This window comes from Babylonia areolata, chromosome 9 (assembly GCF_041734735.1).
Source record: "Babylonia areolata isolate BAREFJ2019XMU chromosome 9, ASM4173473v1, whole genome shotgun sequence".
Lineage (NCBI taxonomy): Eukaryota > Metazoa > Mollusca > Gastropoda > Neogastropoda > Buccinidae > Babylonia > Babylonia areolata.
In genome coordinates this window covers 43398935-43413783 of record NC_134884.1, presented here as the reverse complement: position 1 = coordinate 43413783, position 14849 = coordinate 43398935, and the positions used below count along the sequence as shown (strand labels likewise).

Genomic DNA, 14849 nt, shown 5'->3' with positions numbered 1-14849 from the left:
AGACACACAATCCTCCATCAGACACACACAGTCCACCATCAGACACACAGAGTCCTCCATCAGACACACAGTCCACCATCAGACACACAGTCCTTCATCAGACACACAGTCCTCCATCAGACACACACAGTCCTCTGTCAGACACACACAGTCCACCATCAGACACATAGTCCTTCATCAGACACACACAGTCCTCTGTCAGACAAACACAGTCCACCATCAGACACACAGTCCTCCATCAGACACACAGTCCTCCATCAGACACACACAGTCCTCCATCAGACACACACAGTCCTCCATCAGACACACACAGTCCTTCATCAGACACACAGTCCTTCATCAGAAACACAGTCCACCATCAGACACACAGTCCTTCATCAGACACACAGTCCTCCATCAGACACACAGTCCACCATCAGACACACAATCCTCCATCAGACACACACAGTCCTTCATCAGACACACAGTCCTCCATCAGACACACAGTCCACCATCAGACACACAATCCTCCATCAGACACACACAGGCCACCATCAGACACACAGAGTCCTCCATCAGACACACACAGTTCTCTGTCAGACACACACAGTCCACCATCAGACACACACAGTCCTCCATCAGACACACAGTCCTCCATCAGACACACACAGTCTACCATCAGACACACACAGTCTATCATCAGACACACAGTCCTTCATCAGACACACAGTCCTTCATCAGACTCACACAGTCCTCTGTCAGACACACACAGTCCACCATCAGACACACATAGTCCACACACAGTCCATCATCAGACACACAGTCCTTCATCAGACACACACAGTCCTCTGTCAGACACACACAGTCCACCATCAGACACACATAGTCCTCCATCAGACACACAGTCAACCATCAGACACACAGTCCTCCATCAGACACACACAGTCCACCATCAGACACACACAGTCCTCCATCAGACACACACAATCCTCCATCTGACACACAGTCCATCATCAGACACACAGTCCATCATCAGACACACACAGTCCACCATCAGACACACAGAGTCCATCATCAGACACACAGTACATCATCAGACACACACAGTCCACCATCAGACACACAGAGTCCACCATCAGACACACAGTCCTCCGTCAGACACACACACACATTCCTGCATCAGACACACAGTCCTCCATCAGAGACACAGTCCTCTGTCAGACACACACAGTCCACCATCAGACACACACAGTCCTCCGTCTGACACACACAGTCCTCCATCAGACACACAGTCCTCCATCAGACACACAGAGTCCTTCATCAGACACACAGTCCATCATCAGACACACAGTCCTCCATCAGACACACACAGTCCATCATCAGACACACACAGTCCTCCATCCAACACACACAGTCCATCATCAGACACACACAGTCATCCATCAGACACACAGTCCTCTATCAGACACACAGTCCATCATCAGACACACAGTCCTCCATCAGACACACAGTCCATCATCAGACACACAGCCCATCATCAGACACACAGTCCTCCATCAGACACACGGTCCTCCGTCAGACACACACAGTCCTCCATCAGACACACAGTCCATCATCAGACACACAGTCCTCCATCAGACACACAGTCCTCCATCCAACACACACAGTCCACTATCAGACACACACACACACAGTCCTCCATCAGACACACAAAGTCCACCATCAGACACACATAGTCCACCATCAGACACACAGTCGACTATCAGACACACACACACACAGTCCTCCATCAGACAAAGTCCACCATCAGACACACATAGTCCACCGTCAGACACACAGTCCTCCATCAGACACACACACACAGTCCTCCATCAGACACACACACACAGTCCTCCATCAGACACACAGAGTCCTCCATCAGACACACAGTCCTCCATCAGACACACACAGAGTCCTCCATCAGACACACAGAGTCCTCCATCAGACACACAGTCCTTCATCAGACACACAGTCCATCATCAGACACACAGTCCACCATCAGACACACAGTCCTTCATCAGACACACACAGTCCATCATCAGACACACAGTCCATCATCAGACACACAGTCCTTCATCAGACACACACAGTCCTCTGTCAGACACACACAGTCCACCATCAGACACACATAGTCCTCCATCAGACACACAGTCAACCATCAGACACACAGTCCTCCATCAGACACACACAGTCCACCATCAGACACACACAGTCCTCCATCAGACACACACAATCCTCCATCAGACACACAGTCCATCATCAGACACACAGTCCATCATCAGACACACACAGTCCACCATCAGACACACACAGTCCTCCATCAGACACACACAATCCTCCATCAGACACACAGTCCATCATCAGACACACAGTCCATCATCAGACACACAGAGTCCATCATCAGACACACAGTCCTCCATCAGACACACACAGTCCACCATCAGACACACATAGTCCACCATCAGACACACAGTACATCATCAGACAGACACAGTCCACCATCAGACACACAGAGTCCACCATCAGACACACAGTCCTCCGTCAGACACATACACACATTCCTCCATCAGACACACATTCCTCCATCAGAGACACAGTCCTCTGTCAGACACACACAGTCCACCATCAGACACACACAGTCCTCCGTCTGACACACACAGTCCTCCATCAGACACACAGTCCTCCATCAGACACACACAGTCCTTCATCAGACACACAGTCCATCATCAGACACACAGTCCTCCATCAGACACACACAGTCCATCATCAGACACACACAGTCCTCTATCCAACACACACAGTCCATCATCAGACACACACAGTCATCCATCAGACACACAGTCCTCTATCAGACACACAGTCCATCATCAGACACACAGTCCTCCATCAGACACACAGTCCATCATCAGACACACAGCCCATCATCAGACACACAGTCCTCCATCAGACACACGGTCCTCCGTCAGACACACACAGTCCTCCATCAGACACACAGTCCATCATCAGACACACAGTCCTCCATCAGACACACAGTCCTCCATCCAACACACACAGTCCACTATCAGACACACACACACACAGTCCTCCATCAGACACACAAAGTCCACCATCAGACACACATAGTCCACCATCAGACACACAGTCGACTATCAGACACACACACACACAGTCCTCCATCAGACAAAGTCCACCATCAGACACACATAGTCCACCGTCAGACACACAGTCCTCCATCAGACACACACACACAGTCCTCCATCAGACACACACACAGTCCTCCATCAGACACACAGTCCACCATCAGACACACAGTCCTCCATCAGACACACACAGAGTCCTCCATCAGACACACAGAGTCCTCCATCAGACACACAGTCCTTCATCAGACACACAGTCCATCATCAGACACACAGTCCACCATCAGACACACAGTCCTTCATCAGACACACACAGTCCATCATCAGACACACAGTCCATCATCAGACACACAGTCCTTCATCAGACACACACAGTCCTCTGTCAGACACACACAGTCCACCATCAGACACACATAGTCCTCCATCAGACACACAGTCAACCATCAGACACACAGTCCTCCATCAGACACACACAGTCCACCATCAGACACACACAGTCCTCCATCAGACACACACAATCCTCCATCAGACACACAGTCCATCAGACACACAGTCCATCATCAGACACACAGTCCTCAGTCAGGCACACACAGTCCTCCATCAGACACACAGTCCACCATCAGACACACATTCCTCCATCAGACACACACAGTCCTCCATCAGACACACAGTCCTCTGTCAGACACACACAGTCCACCATCAGACACACACAGTCCTCCGTCTGACACACACAGTCCTCCATCAGACACACACAGTCCACCATCAGACACACAGTCGACTATCAGACACACACACACACAGTCCTCCATCAGACACACAAAGTCCACCATCAGACACACATAGTCCACCGTCAGACACACAGTCCTCCATCACACACACACACACACACAGTCCTCCATCAGACACAGTCTACCATCAGACACACAGTCCTCCATCAGACACACAGTCCTCCATCAGACACACACAGTCCTCCATCAGACACACACACAGTCCTCCATCAGACACACATAGTCCTCCATCAGACACACACAGTCCACCATCAGACACACACACACAGTCCTCCATCAGACACACACACACAGTCCTCCATCAGACACACACAGTCCTCCATCAGACACACACAGTCCTCCATCAGACACACACACAGTCCACCATCAGACACACACAGTCCTCCATCAGACACACACACAGTCCTCCATCAGACACACAGAGTCCTCCATCAGACACACACAGTCCTCCATCAGACACACAGTCCTCCATCAGACACACAGTCCACCATCAGACACACAGTCCTTCATCAGACACACAGTCCTCCATCAGACACACAGTCCTCCATCAGACACACACAGTCCACCATCAGACACACACAGTCCACCATCAGACACACAGTCCTCCATCAGACACACAGTCCTCCATCAGACACACAGTCCTTCATCAGACACACAGTCCTCCATCAGACACACAGTCCTCCATCAGACACACAGTCCACCATCAGACACACACAGTCCTCCATCAGACACACAGTCCTCCATCAGACACACAGTCCTCCATCAGACACACACAGTCCACCATCAGACACACAGTCCTCCATCAGACACACAGTCCACCATCAGACACACAGAGTCCTCCATCAGACACACAGTCCTCCATCAGACACACACACAGTCCTCCATCAGACACACACAGTCCTCCATCAGACACACACAGTCCTCCATCCAACACACACAGTCCACCATCAGACACAAACAGTCCACCATCAGACACACACAGTCCACCATCAGATACAGTTCTCCATCAGACACACAATCATATATGACAATCTTAGCGAACTGTAATGAGCCGTGTCTCCAAAACAAGTACCTTGCTTTGTACTTTCTTTCTCTTCTCTAAATCCAGGAATGAAGGGAACATACGTATCACACTTATCTGGGAGCAAGAGGAAGTAATGGTTAATAGAAAAACAGGAACGAAAGAATTAAAAAAACAACGACGACAAAAAAACACCACCACCCCAAAACAAAGAAAAGCACATATCTAAGAAAACAGAGAAAAGTACAGTACATAAACACAGTTCTGAAAAAACTGTAATCTGCGAACTTTCAGATCACTCACGTCTTTCCCCTCAACCGTGATGGGGTTGTTGGAACGATTACGCAGAGCAATGTGCAGCACAGCCCGGTCCTCTGTGAAGTTGATCTTCTGCCCGGAAAACATGGCATCTCGCATCTCCGTCACTTTGCACTCTTTTGCCTGGCAGCAAATCAAAGATCATCAGCTGATCAGTCAAACATCAGCAACAGCCAGAAAGCATGGAGGTATATATATATATATATATATATATATATATATATATATATATGTGTGTGTGTGTGTGTGTGTGTGTGTGTGTGTGTGTGTCTGTCGCTGAAATCACAGCACATAAAAGAAAGTAATGCAGCACACACAAAAAACACAATAACAACATGAAGCAATTATGTGATATGATGGTACAATGTAGCAAAAACAACAGCCAAACAATATGTTAGCTTGTCTGCAAGATTCTTACATTAAGCCCAGCTGTGACCTTAACCTCTAATCTCCAAATTTTAAGTTCAATACACTTCATGCTCTTACTCTTAGTATGGCCACTGACTTCAATGTCTGGTGAATATGTGATTAAAAACAACAGCAACAACAACAACAAACAAGCTATGATATTGATGACAATGTTTTGTCTACAAGCTTTAAATTCAATTATGTCAATTGATAGCCGGCCTTGACCTTTCCCCTCCTCCTACCCCCTTTTCCCACAGCGAAAAAACAAAAACAAAAGAACAACAACAAAAAAAACCACAACAAAAAACAACAACAACAGAACCCCCCCAAAAAACAACAACAACAACAAACAAACAAAAAAACAGCAACAACAAAAAACAACAAAAAAAAAACAAAAAACAAAACAAAACAGGAAGTAGCAAATTACCAGATTGAAGAGTCTTGTCATGACCTCATCATTGATGAGGTTCTTGGAGTAATCCAGCAAGAGTTTGCTTCCATCCGGGGCATCCAGACCCACGCTGAAATAATACGCATGCATGTGCTGAATTGTTACTGAAGCAGCATGCACGATACACAGTCCCCAAAAACAACAACATAGGAACATGCAAACACATTATATATATATATATATATATATATATATATATATATATATATATATATATATATATATATTCACATGGACAACAAAGAGAGACAGGAAAAGAAAAATATCAATCTGTGAGAGACACAGAGACAGAGACAGAGAGTGAGAGAGAGAGAGAGAGAGAGAGAGAGAGAGAGAGAGAGAGAGAGAGAGAGAACATGTTTGAAACAAAGAAAATCCTTTGCCCAATCAATTTCTTTTCAATATGTGCCTCTATTAGTCTATACTACTGCTATTAATAATAACAACAAAAAGATCAAAAGCAATTCTACTTCTAGTCCAGCAGCACTCTCCTATACACCTTTTTGTCATGTGATCATGGTTAAGGGAGGGACAGACATAAACGAAAAGAAATGTACCTAAATTTTATTCACTGGGGAAATGAGATATGCAAAATATATGCTTCTTTCCCCACCTATTGAAAAAAAGAAAAAAGAAAAGTAAAAGGAGGAGTTTGTATTATACTCCATGTTTGGTGTTAAATATACTTACCATGTCAAACTGATGCAAACTAGGCCTATTGGTTTGCTCTGCTTGGCCAAATTTTGCGCGGCTAACAGTGAAAAGACGGGCCCAACCGCTCTCAGCCAATCAAACGCCTCTAAAAACTATAAGCGCTTAATCATAACTGAAAAATTGATGACACACACATTAATTATCTACAAGAAATGAAATGAAAACTAGACACAAAAACGTGACACAAAATGTCAAAGGAACACAATCTATGAATGGTAGAACAGAAACATACATGTGAGCACACACACACACACACACACACACACACACCCCTGCACACAAGTGAAGCCAAGCTTTTACTGCAACTCACAGGAAATCGTGAAAGGTGGTGGGAGTGGGAGTCAATAACGTGAGACCAAAAAGTCTTGGAACAGGAATACATTAAACATGACCAATATGGGATGAGTTTGCAAATATGTTCACATATCAGTTATTTTATCTTGCATACCACTGATCTGTTTAGAGCAGAAGCAACAACAACCACACCCAAAAAACAAAAATAAAACAAAAAAAACAAACAAAAAACAACAACAAAAAAACGCAATGAATAAAGTATCCAACACTAGTAACAGGCTGTGTGAATTGAACTCTACAGTGCAATGCCTGAAGCAGAAATGTTTTATCAGCTATACTACCTGTAGTTTTAATATCATTTGGCAAAAAGTTCCAAACTGACCCTGAGTAAGTTATGCTAGTTTTAAACAGGTCGATTTTGGGTTTTCAAATAATAATATTACTTATGTACCTGGACTGATTTTGCAGAAATCTTGTAGGCATTATTGGTGGAGCAAAGCTCTTCATTATTCTGTACAACAGCTTTATTGTATTGTAGTTTGTAAGTGAGTGGAACTAGAAGAATATCCATTGTTAAGTAGTCTTGGGTTGTAACACTTTTATTTTTTGAATGTGCAACCAAAGACAGATTGACAGAGAAAAGGATGTGATTACTGGGAGGAGCGAGAAGACTGGAGACTAGTTTTGGGCATAATCCTTTATGAGTCATGAGCCTACCCCCCATTTTGATTTGATACTGGGATCGAATGCCTTGTCTTCAAAGGATTCCAGTGCTGTTCTTTGCTTTTATGAACAGCTGACACCCCAAGTCTGACACACATATAAAATAAATACATCCTTCACACGTTGTTCTCAGGCAAAATGTCAAAACCTGGGCTGCAGCTGCACTACTGCAGTGATAAGAAACTCCAGGGAGAGCTGGACAGTACAAAGTATTCAGAGAAGAAGCCCTCCTCAGTCAAGTGTTTTGGCCTTTAACTCCTTACCATCGAAGGGGGCCGGGCCGCACCCAGATCATGACTCCTGTATTGCCGCTTTTTTTTTTTTCTCTTCCTGGTCTTCAGCAGGTTCAAACCTGCACCTCCTGGGTGGTCGCCACTTCAGGATACGTCACCTTTTTTGGCAGACGTTTTGACCACTGAGCCATCGTATGCCTAGTTTGAGTGGGGAAATTTAATCCTTATGAAGTTTACTTTCATTCCTCCTCGACCAAATCCAACTGAACTCTTTTCTGCTGCTTCTGCCAATGCATTGAGAGCCCATGTCTCTCTCTGCCAGGAATCGACAGCTGTTTCATGAGGCTGTAGGCAGATACACTCACAAACACTTTTGCACCAATCTCTATGGCAAGGACATTGGCTTGGAAGCCAGATTCTCTCAGGCTGCTGGCTAGACTAGCATATTTCTCAGTCTTGTAGATGTGGGCTTCCTCCATTCTGCTTTCGTACGGCATGGTGAGCTCAATCAGGATTGCTTGTTTCGTTGCCTTAGAGTGGAGTACTACGTCAGGTCTCATGCCGCTCTTGCTGATGATTTCTGGGTGTCTCTTCCCCTCTGGTAGGTCAACTGTGCATTCCCAATCTTCGGCACCATCAAGCAGCCCATGTTTCCATGCTTTGGAAACTTTGGATGGTGTTCCTGGCCAGACATTACTGCCTTCTGCAGAGCGGAACTCTACAGGAACTTCTGGTGGGGTTGGTGCTCACCATGTGTGCAATTTCTTTTAGTACTTGGTTGTGCCTCCATGTGTACCGTCCTTGGCTAAACACCACTTTGCATGAGCTGAGGACATCACTGTTTGTCTGCCATGGCAGAGTGGGCATGCAGGGTCATCTGTTTTCCCCCATTTCACCAAGTTTGTATTCATGGGAAGGAGGTCGTAAACAGATCTTAGAATGAAGCTGATCCTCAGAGGGGCCATGTTCCACATGTTGCTCCAGCTGAAGCTCCTTTGAAGTGCATTTTCCCATGTTGTCCACTGCCCCTGCTGGCCTTGCTGGACTGCCTTCTGGACTTTTTAATTTTTTTTAAATTTAATCAACCTCTTTCTTCTTGATCTGCTGTATGATCATGTTTCTTTTTGCTTTCCCCTTTGCCTTGGACCACCATTCCATCTTTGTCGATCCCAGAGCCCTGTCTGTTGGTTTGGGTGTGTCCTATTATTTCCTTGTCTTAAGGCTTTCTTTCGCTGCACTGACTGCCTCCCTGACTTTCCATTTATGCCAGTCTTCAGCTTGGGTTGGTCAGATGTCACAACACTGTCTCTTGAGTCTTTGAGCATGCTGAGAAGTCTTGCCTTCCTACCTTGTATTCTTCAATCAGGGATTTCAGAGGTAGCCTCAGCTTTGCTTGGTGACAGTAGAGTACAACGTCAGTGAGATCAGGTGGGACACCAAGCCATTTGCGTGTGTACCTGTTGATCTTTGCCTCAATTGACTCGACTGTGCTACAACTGATATCATATATCAGGAGAGGCCACAGGAGCTTTGGTATCAGTATAGACTGTAGGCACCACACTTTGTATTTGCCAGGGCAGCCACACTGGTCTATGATATGCAGGCCTTCTTCTGCTGTCTGCTTGGTTTCCTTTCCTCTTTTTGTATCTTTCAGGGACTCATCATACCATCTCCCAAGGCTCTTGACTGGTTCATCTGACACTGTTGGAATGGCTTGGTTGGCTTCAGTAAATGTGACTGTTTCAATTATCTTTCCTTTATGCAGTGAGAGGCTCCATGATTTCTTTGGTCTGAAGTTCATCCTGGCTGAGGCAGCTAGCTTGTCCAGTTGCTTCAATGTCTCACAGGTGTCATTCTCTTTTGTTGAAAGGACTGTTGTGTCATCCATGAAGGCTTTCAAAGGAGGTATCTGGTATCCGTTACCGAGGTCGGCTCGATCCCTTCCCTTCATTGATGCCTTCAAGATCACTTCCATTGCTAGCATGAACAGGGTTGGAGAAACTGCACAGCCCATGGCGATGCCCACTTCCAGATTGATCAATTCTGTTGTGTATCCCCTGGTGGTGAACCCCATTGAGAAGCCATGGAAGTACTTTTTCAGCATTTCCCTGATGTTTGTTGGTACATGGTGCATCTCGAGAGCCAGTTGGATCATCTCATGATCATGCGCATTTGCCAGATCCAGCCATACCATGTCTAGGTTCTTTTTCTCTGCCTTTGTTCTTTGGATTGCAGCATTATTAGTTGTAGCACAGTCACGTCTTACCTGTCAGATCGTACACAGAAAGTGTGTGTAAATGGTACATACTCTAGAGTATCTGCCTTGAAATATGGTGTCCCACAAGGGTCCGTCCTAGGTCCTGTTCTTTTCGTGCTGTATGCGGCTCCTGTGTCGGATGTCATCAGTCATCATACGATGTCGCATGAGAGCTTTGCTGATGACACATAACTTTATCAGTCGGCTTCCATAGCTGAATTTGATGCACTGGTGACTCAAACACAGGAGTGCATTGCTGGCCTAAAGGACTGGATGACTCTCACAAAGCTGCAATTAAATGATGATAAGACTGAATTTATGATAACCTGTCCAAAGAAGTTTCGTCAACATCCTTCCTTTCCTGACTCTGTTCTGATCAATAGCACACCTGTTTCACTTTCTCCCTCTGTTCGCAGTCTTGGTGTAATCCTGGACCAGTCTCTTTCCTTCCAACAGCACATTTCGAATATCTGTAAAGTTGCCTATTTGGAACTGCGTAGAATCAGCTCTATCCGCCACTATCTCTCAACCGATGCAACCAAGACACTTGTATGCTCTCTGGTTCTCTCAAGATTGGATTACTGCAACTCTCTTTTGGCCGGCCTTCCCAAATACCTGTTAGACAGACTCCAACGAATTCAGAATAACGCTGCCAGACTCATTTTGCAGAGCTTCTAAATTTGACCATGTTTCTCCTCTCCTTCAGTCTCTCCACTGGTTGCCTGTTTCTGATCGAATAGACTATAAGCTATCCACTCTGACCTTTTCTGCAGTCAACGGATCTGGCCCAAAGTATCTTTCTCAACTCATCCATATCTATACCCCGTCTCGCCAGCTCCGTTCTTCCTCTGATACTCGACTTCTCAGGATACCTCACGTCAGAAGTAAGACCTATGGACACAGATCGTTTTCTTTTCAATCGCCAAAGACGTGGAACAAGCTCCCTGATAACCTCCGTCATTCTGATTCCCTCGGATCTTTTAAATCTCGTCTCAAAACTCACCTTTTCCCTCAGCAATAAGTTCAGTTGTGGCAGGCCCACAACTACATGCATGTATATGAATGTGTATTGTGTGTGCGTGTGTTTATGTAAGTATGTGCCTGCCTATGTGTGTGTATGTGTTAGGGTAGCTGTTAGATACACATGTATGTTAAAATGTATGTATGCAGCGTGCGTGCGTGTGTGTGTGTGTGGTCACATTTTGGTTTGTGTATGTAACATAGATATAATGTTTCATGTTATCAAAAGCGTTTTTGTAAAGCACCTAGAGCAGATTTCTGGATAGTGTGCTATATAAATATCCATTATTATTATTATTATTTCTTCTCAGCGTTTCTTTGTTTCTCTGTGGGCATTTATCTGGCTGCTCAATGTCCATCGGCCTATGACCTTTGCTTTTTATGGTCCCTCACTTTAAGCTGTGGCCTATCAATCTGAAGCAACACAAAGACAGACCACATTACACCACTGCTCCCAGCTCCTTATCCAACAAAACTGGGAAGCAAAATAAAGCAATCAATTGACCTAACAACCTATAACAAATCCACTTCCATCATCTTGGTCATCACAATGAATGAAGCCAGCTCCGTCTCCTTCTCTAACCACTATTCCTTCACCTTCACATGTCTGTTGATGTCATTGGAGCAACAGTAGAGACAATGCCACTGCCATGTTGCTTTCTGGGATTCCACCAAATTCATCCCTGTCCATTCTTAGATAGTCTTCCCATCTCTCTCTCTATCCTCCTTGCCTGTGGCTACCTCTGACTACCCTGCAAGGTGGTCTTTGCAAGTCCTGTTGAGCAGGAAACATGTCCTTACCACTTCATTTTCTGTATCTTAACAACTGTGAAATGGTTTTCATGATGTCCTATTGCTGTGGACCTCTTTGTTTGCCACATGATCTGTGTAGTGGATGCCCAATATTTCCTGTAGCATCTCATTTCAGTTGCCAGGATCTTTGCATGTCTGGTGACAGCTTCCAAGTTTCACAGGCATAGAGGAAAATGACAAAGCAAGGAAGTACAAAAGTTGGATCTTGGTACGCAGACTGATATTTTTGTCTCTCTAGATGGTTTGGGGTCCTGTTTTTTCAGCTGCTGTTTGTGCAATCTTGCCACAATCTCAGGTTTTGAGCCATCATATGATATAATAGAGCCAAGGTACCAGAATGTCTTCACTGTTTCTAAATTTGTCCTGCTCACTTTGCTGTCTGATGCAATACACAAGGTGCTTTTGGTCATGAGTATATTCTTTTTGGCGCATGATTTCCCACCAAATGCAGAGGCTGCTTTGTCCAGATGTTCCATCAAGCTAGCCAATCCATCTTCACCCCCTCCAAGACGGTCAATATTTTCTTCTCATTCATCAGATGGACACCCCTTTCTCCATGATGAGGGCAGCTGTACACTGCAGGTCCTCCACACAGCTGTAGAGCTTCCTGGTTGCTGGAGTTGGGTCGGACCAGTACCTCTTCCTGAGCACCTCATGGAGGGGGCAGGACTGCAGCAGATGTTCTGTTGTCTGTCATTCCCACAGGCGCGCCGTGCTGAGTGACCAATGCAGAATTTAGCGTATAAATGATATACCATCAATATTACCTGTAAAATGCCGATTGGTGATTGTTCTTTCCCATGCGGAAACTGTGCTTTCATGATTCTCCAAGGCAATTTCCATAATCCTCTCAAGAAAGACATTGAAGGGGGTGGGCGATAGCAGGCATCTCTGATACACTCCAATGTCAGTGTAGAACCGGTCTCCCTTGTTACCAGAGTACAGTGCTTGTGGCCTTGTGGTACAGCTGTTCAATCACTCAGGCAAGGTTAGCAATATTGGTCATCCTCATGGTTGACCATAAAGCAGTAAGCCACACCAAGTTGAAAGCCTTAATGTTGACAAATATATAGTAAAGTTTTCTTGGTGCTGGAGATTCTTTTCACAAATAAATCTCCAACTTGAATATCTATTTGATGGTCCTGAAACCTGCTTGTCCTTCAGCAATAATGGTCTCTGCTTGAGATTTCAGAGTGTTCATTAAGATTTTCAGACGACCTTTGCTTGGATGGCTTATCAAGCTCTGGCATAACTGAAAGTTTCATTTCTTGGGCAGGGTGAACATTAACAACTGTGTCCAGGGAGTTGGCTGTATTCCAGTGCTCCAGATCTTAATGCAGATGGTAGTGACAGCATTGATCATTACCTCTCCTCTTGCCTGAACCTGTTCTGCAGGTATGTTGTCAGTTCCTGCTGACTTCCCTTGTTTCATCTTCTTGACTACTGCTTCCACTTCCTCAAGTAGGATGGAATGCGAGTCATCTTCTGGTCTTGACTGTGGACAATTTAATACGGCTCAGTCTCCATTGACCTGGTAGTTACATAGCTCTGAGCAATGTTCTGTCCATTCATCTAGTATCTCCTTTTCTTCAGTAAGGCACTTCCATGACTTGCTCTGGGTACTTGTAAGTCTCCCATGTTTCTCTGTGGTGAGATCTTTATCCAGTTGACAAGCTTTGTGTTATTATGCTGGCTTTCTTCAATTTCTGTTCACTGTTCACACACTCACACACAGGAACAACCCCTCCCTACACACCACCTCCTCTCCTCACCCTACCCACCCAACGAAATCTCTTTCCCCTATTCCCATCTCATCAGCAATAGGGATAATTCACACATGTTCCATTCCCACCAACACCCATTTACACCAGGACCTTTCGGAACAATCTCAATTGAATACCACAAGGACCATATTGCGTTACGCTTGACCGCATCAGTTAACTTGAGTCTGATTCACCGTGACACTGCAAATACATAGCACACTGATTATGATAGAAGGTACAATTTATTTTATTTTAGTCATGGAGGCACTTTAAGATGCTGAATACTGTAACGACACACACAAAACTGACCATACATAAATATATGCCTTCGGTAATAATTCAACTCGCAAAGTTCCAGCTTACAATGAATGCAAAACTGAAACTAGATCAGATGCATCTTGCAGAGCAAATTGTTATTAAAAGAGCCGGTAAGTGCAATGTCACATCTAACTAAAACCCATTCCACACACCTGTATTTGCTGAATCGGTTGGGGTCTTGGTTAAACATATCGACCAATTTGAGTTTGGAGCCATGTTGGTCGTAGTATTCCTGCAGGGCCTTCCAGGAGGACAAGAGTTCTCTCTGAACGTTAGCCATCTTCCTCTCGATGTTCCTGCGCGACCTCTCTCAGTCCGTGACCTTAGTTGGCAACCTTGAACTTTACGTTCCGGAAGGTGGGCAGACTTCCGGTTGGGAGGCTGTGTGTTTTGAGTCAGGGGCGTGGGGTGTGAAAACCAAGCAAACTTGAGGTGAGTCAACACTTTTTTTTATATTTCCATTGTCTGTGAAGCACTGTTTATAAGTCGAATATTTGTTTATTTGATAATGGAAGCTGTAATCAAACTTTTCATCGAATGATCGTCTTGTGAATATGGGAACTAGTTTTACTT

The 14849-nt window shown here is 45.1% G+C and overlaps 1 protein-coding gene across 1 annotated transcript in view; it reads right to left on the bottom strand.

The window, feature by feature from the left end:
- The window catches only part of LOC143285492 (glucose-6-phosphate isomerase-like), a 38304-nt gene extending 23708 nt beyond the window's left edge, over window positions 1–14596 (bottom strand). The window contains exons 1-3 of the mRNA XM_076592817.1: window positions 14429–14596; window positions 6118–6211; window positions 5268–5405 (exon numbers count right to left, since the gene is read on the bottom strand). Of these exons, the coding sequence (XP_076448932.1) occupies window positions 5268–5405; window positions 6118–6211; window positions 14429–14556 (360 nt within the window). The 5' untranslated portion in view covers window positions 14557–14596. The remainder of the gene's footprint in view (window positions 1–5267; window positions 5406–6117; window positions 6212–14428) is intronic.
- Window positions 14597–14849: the final 253 nt, after the last annotated feature.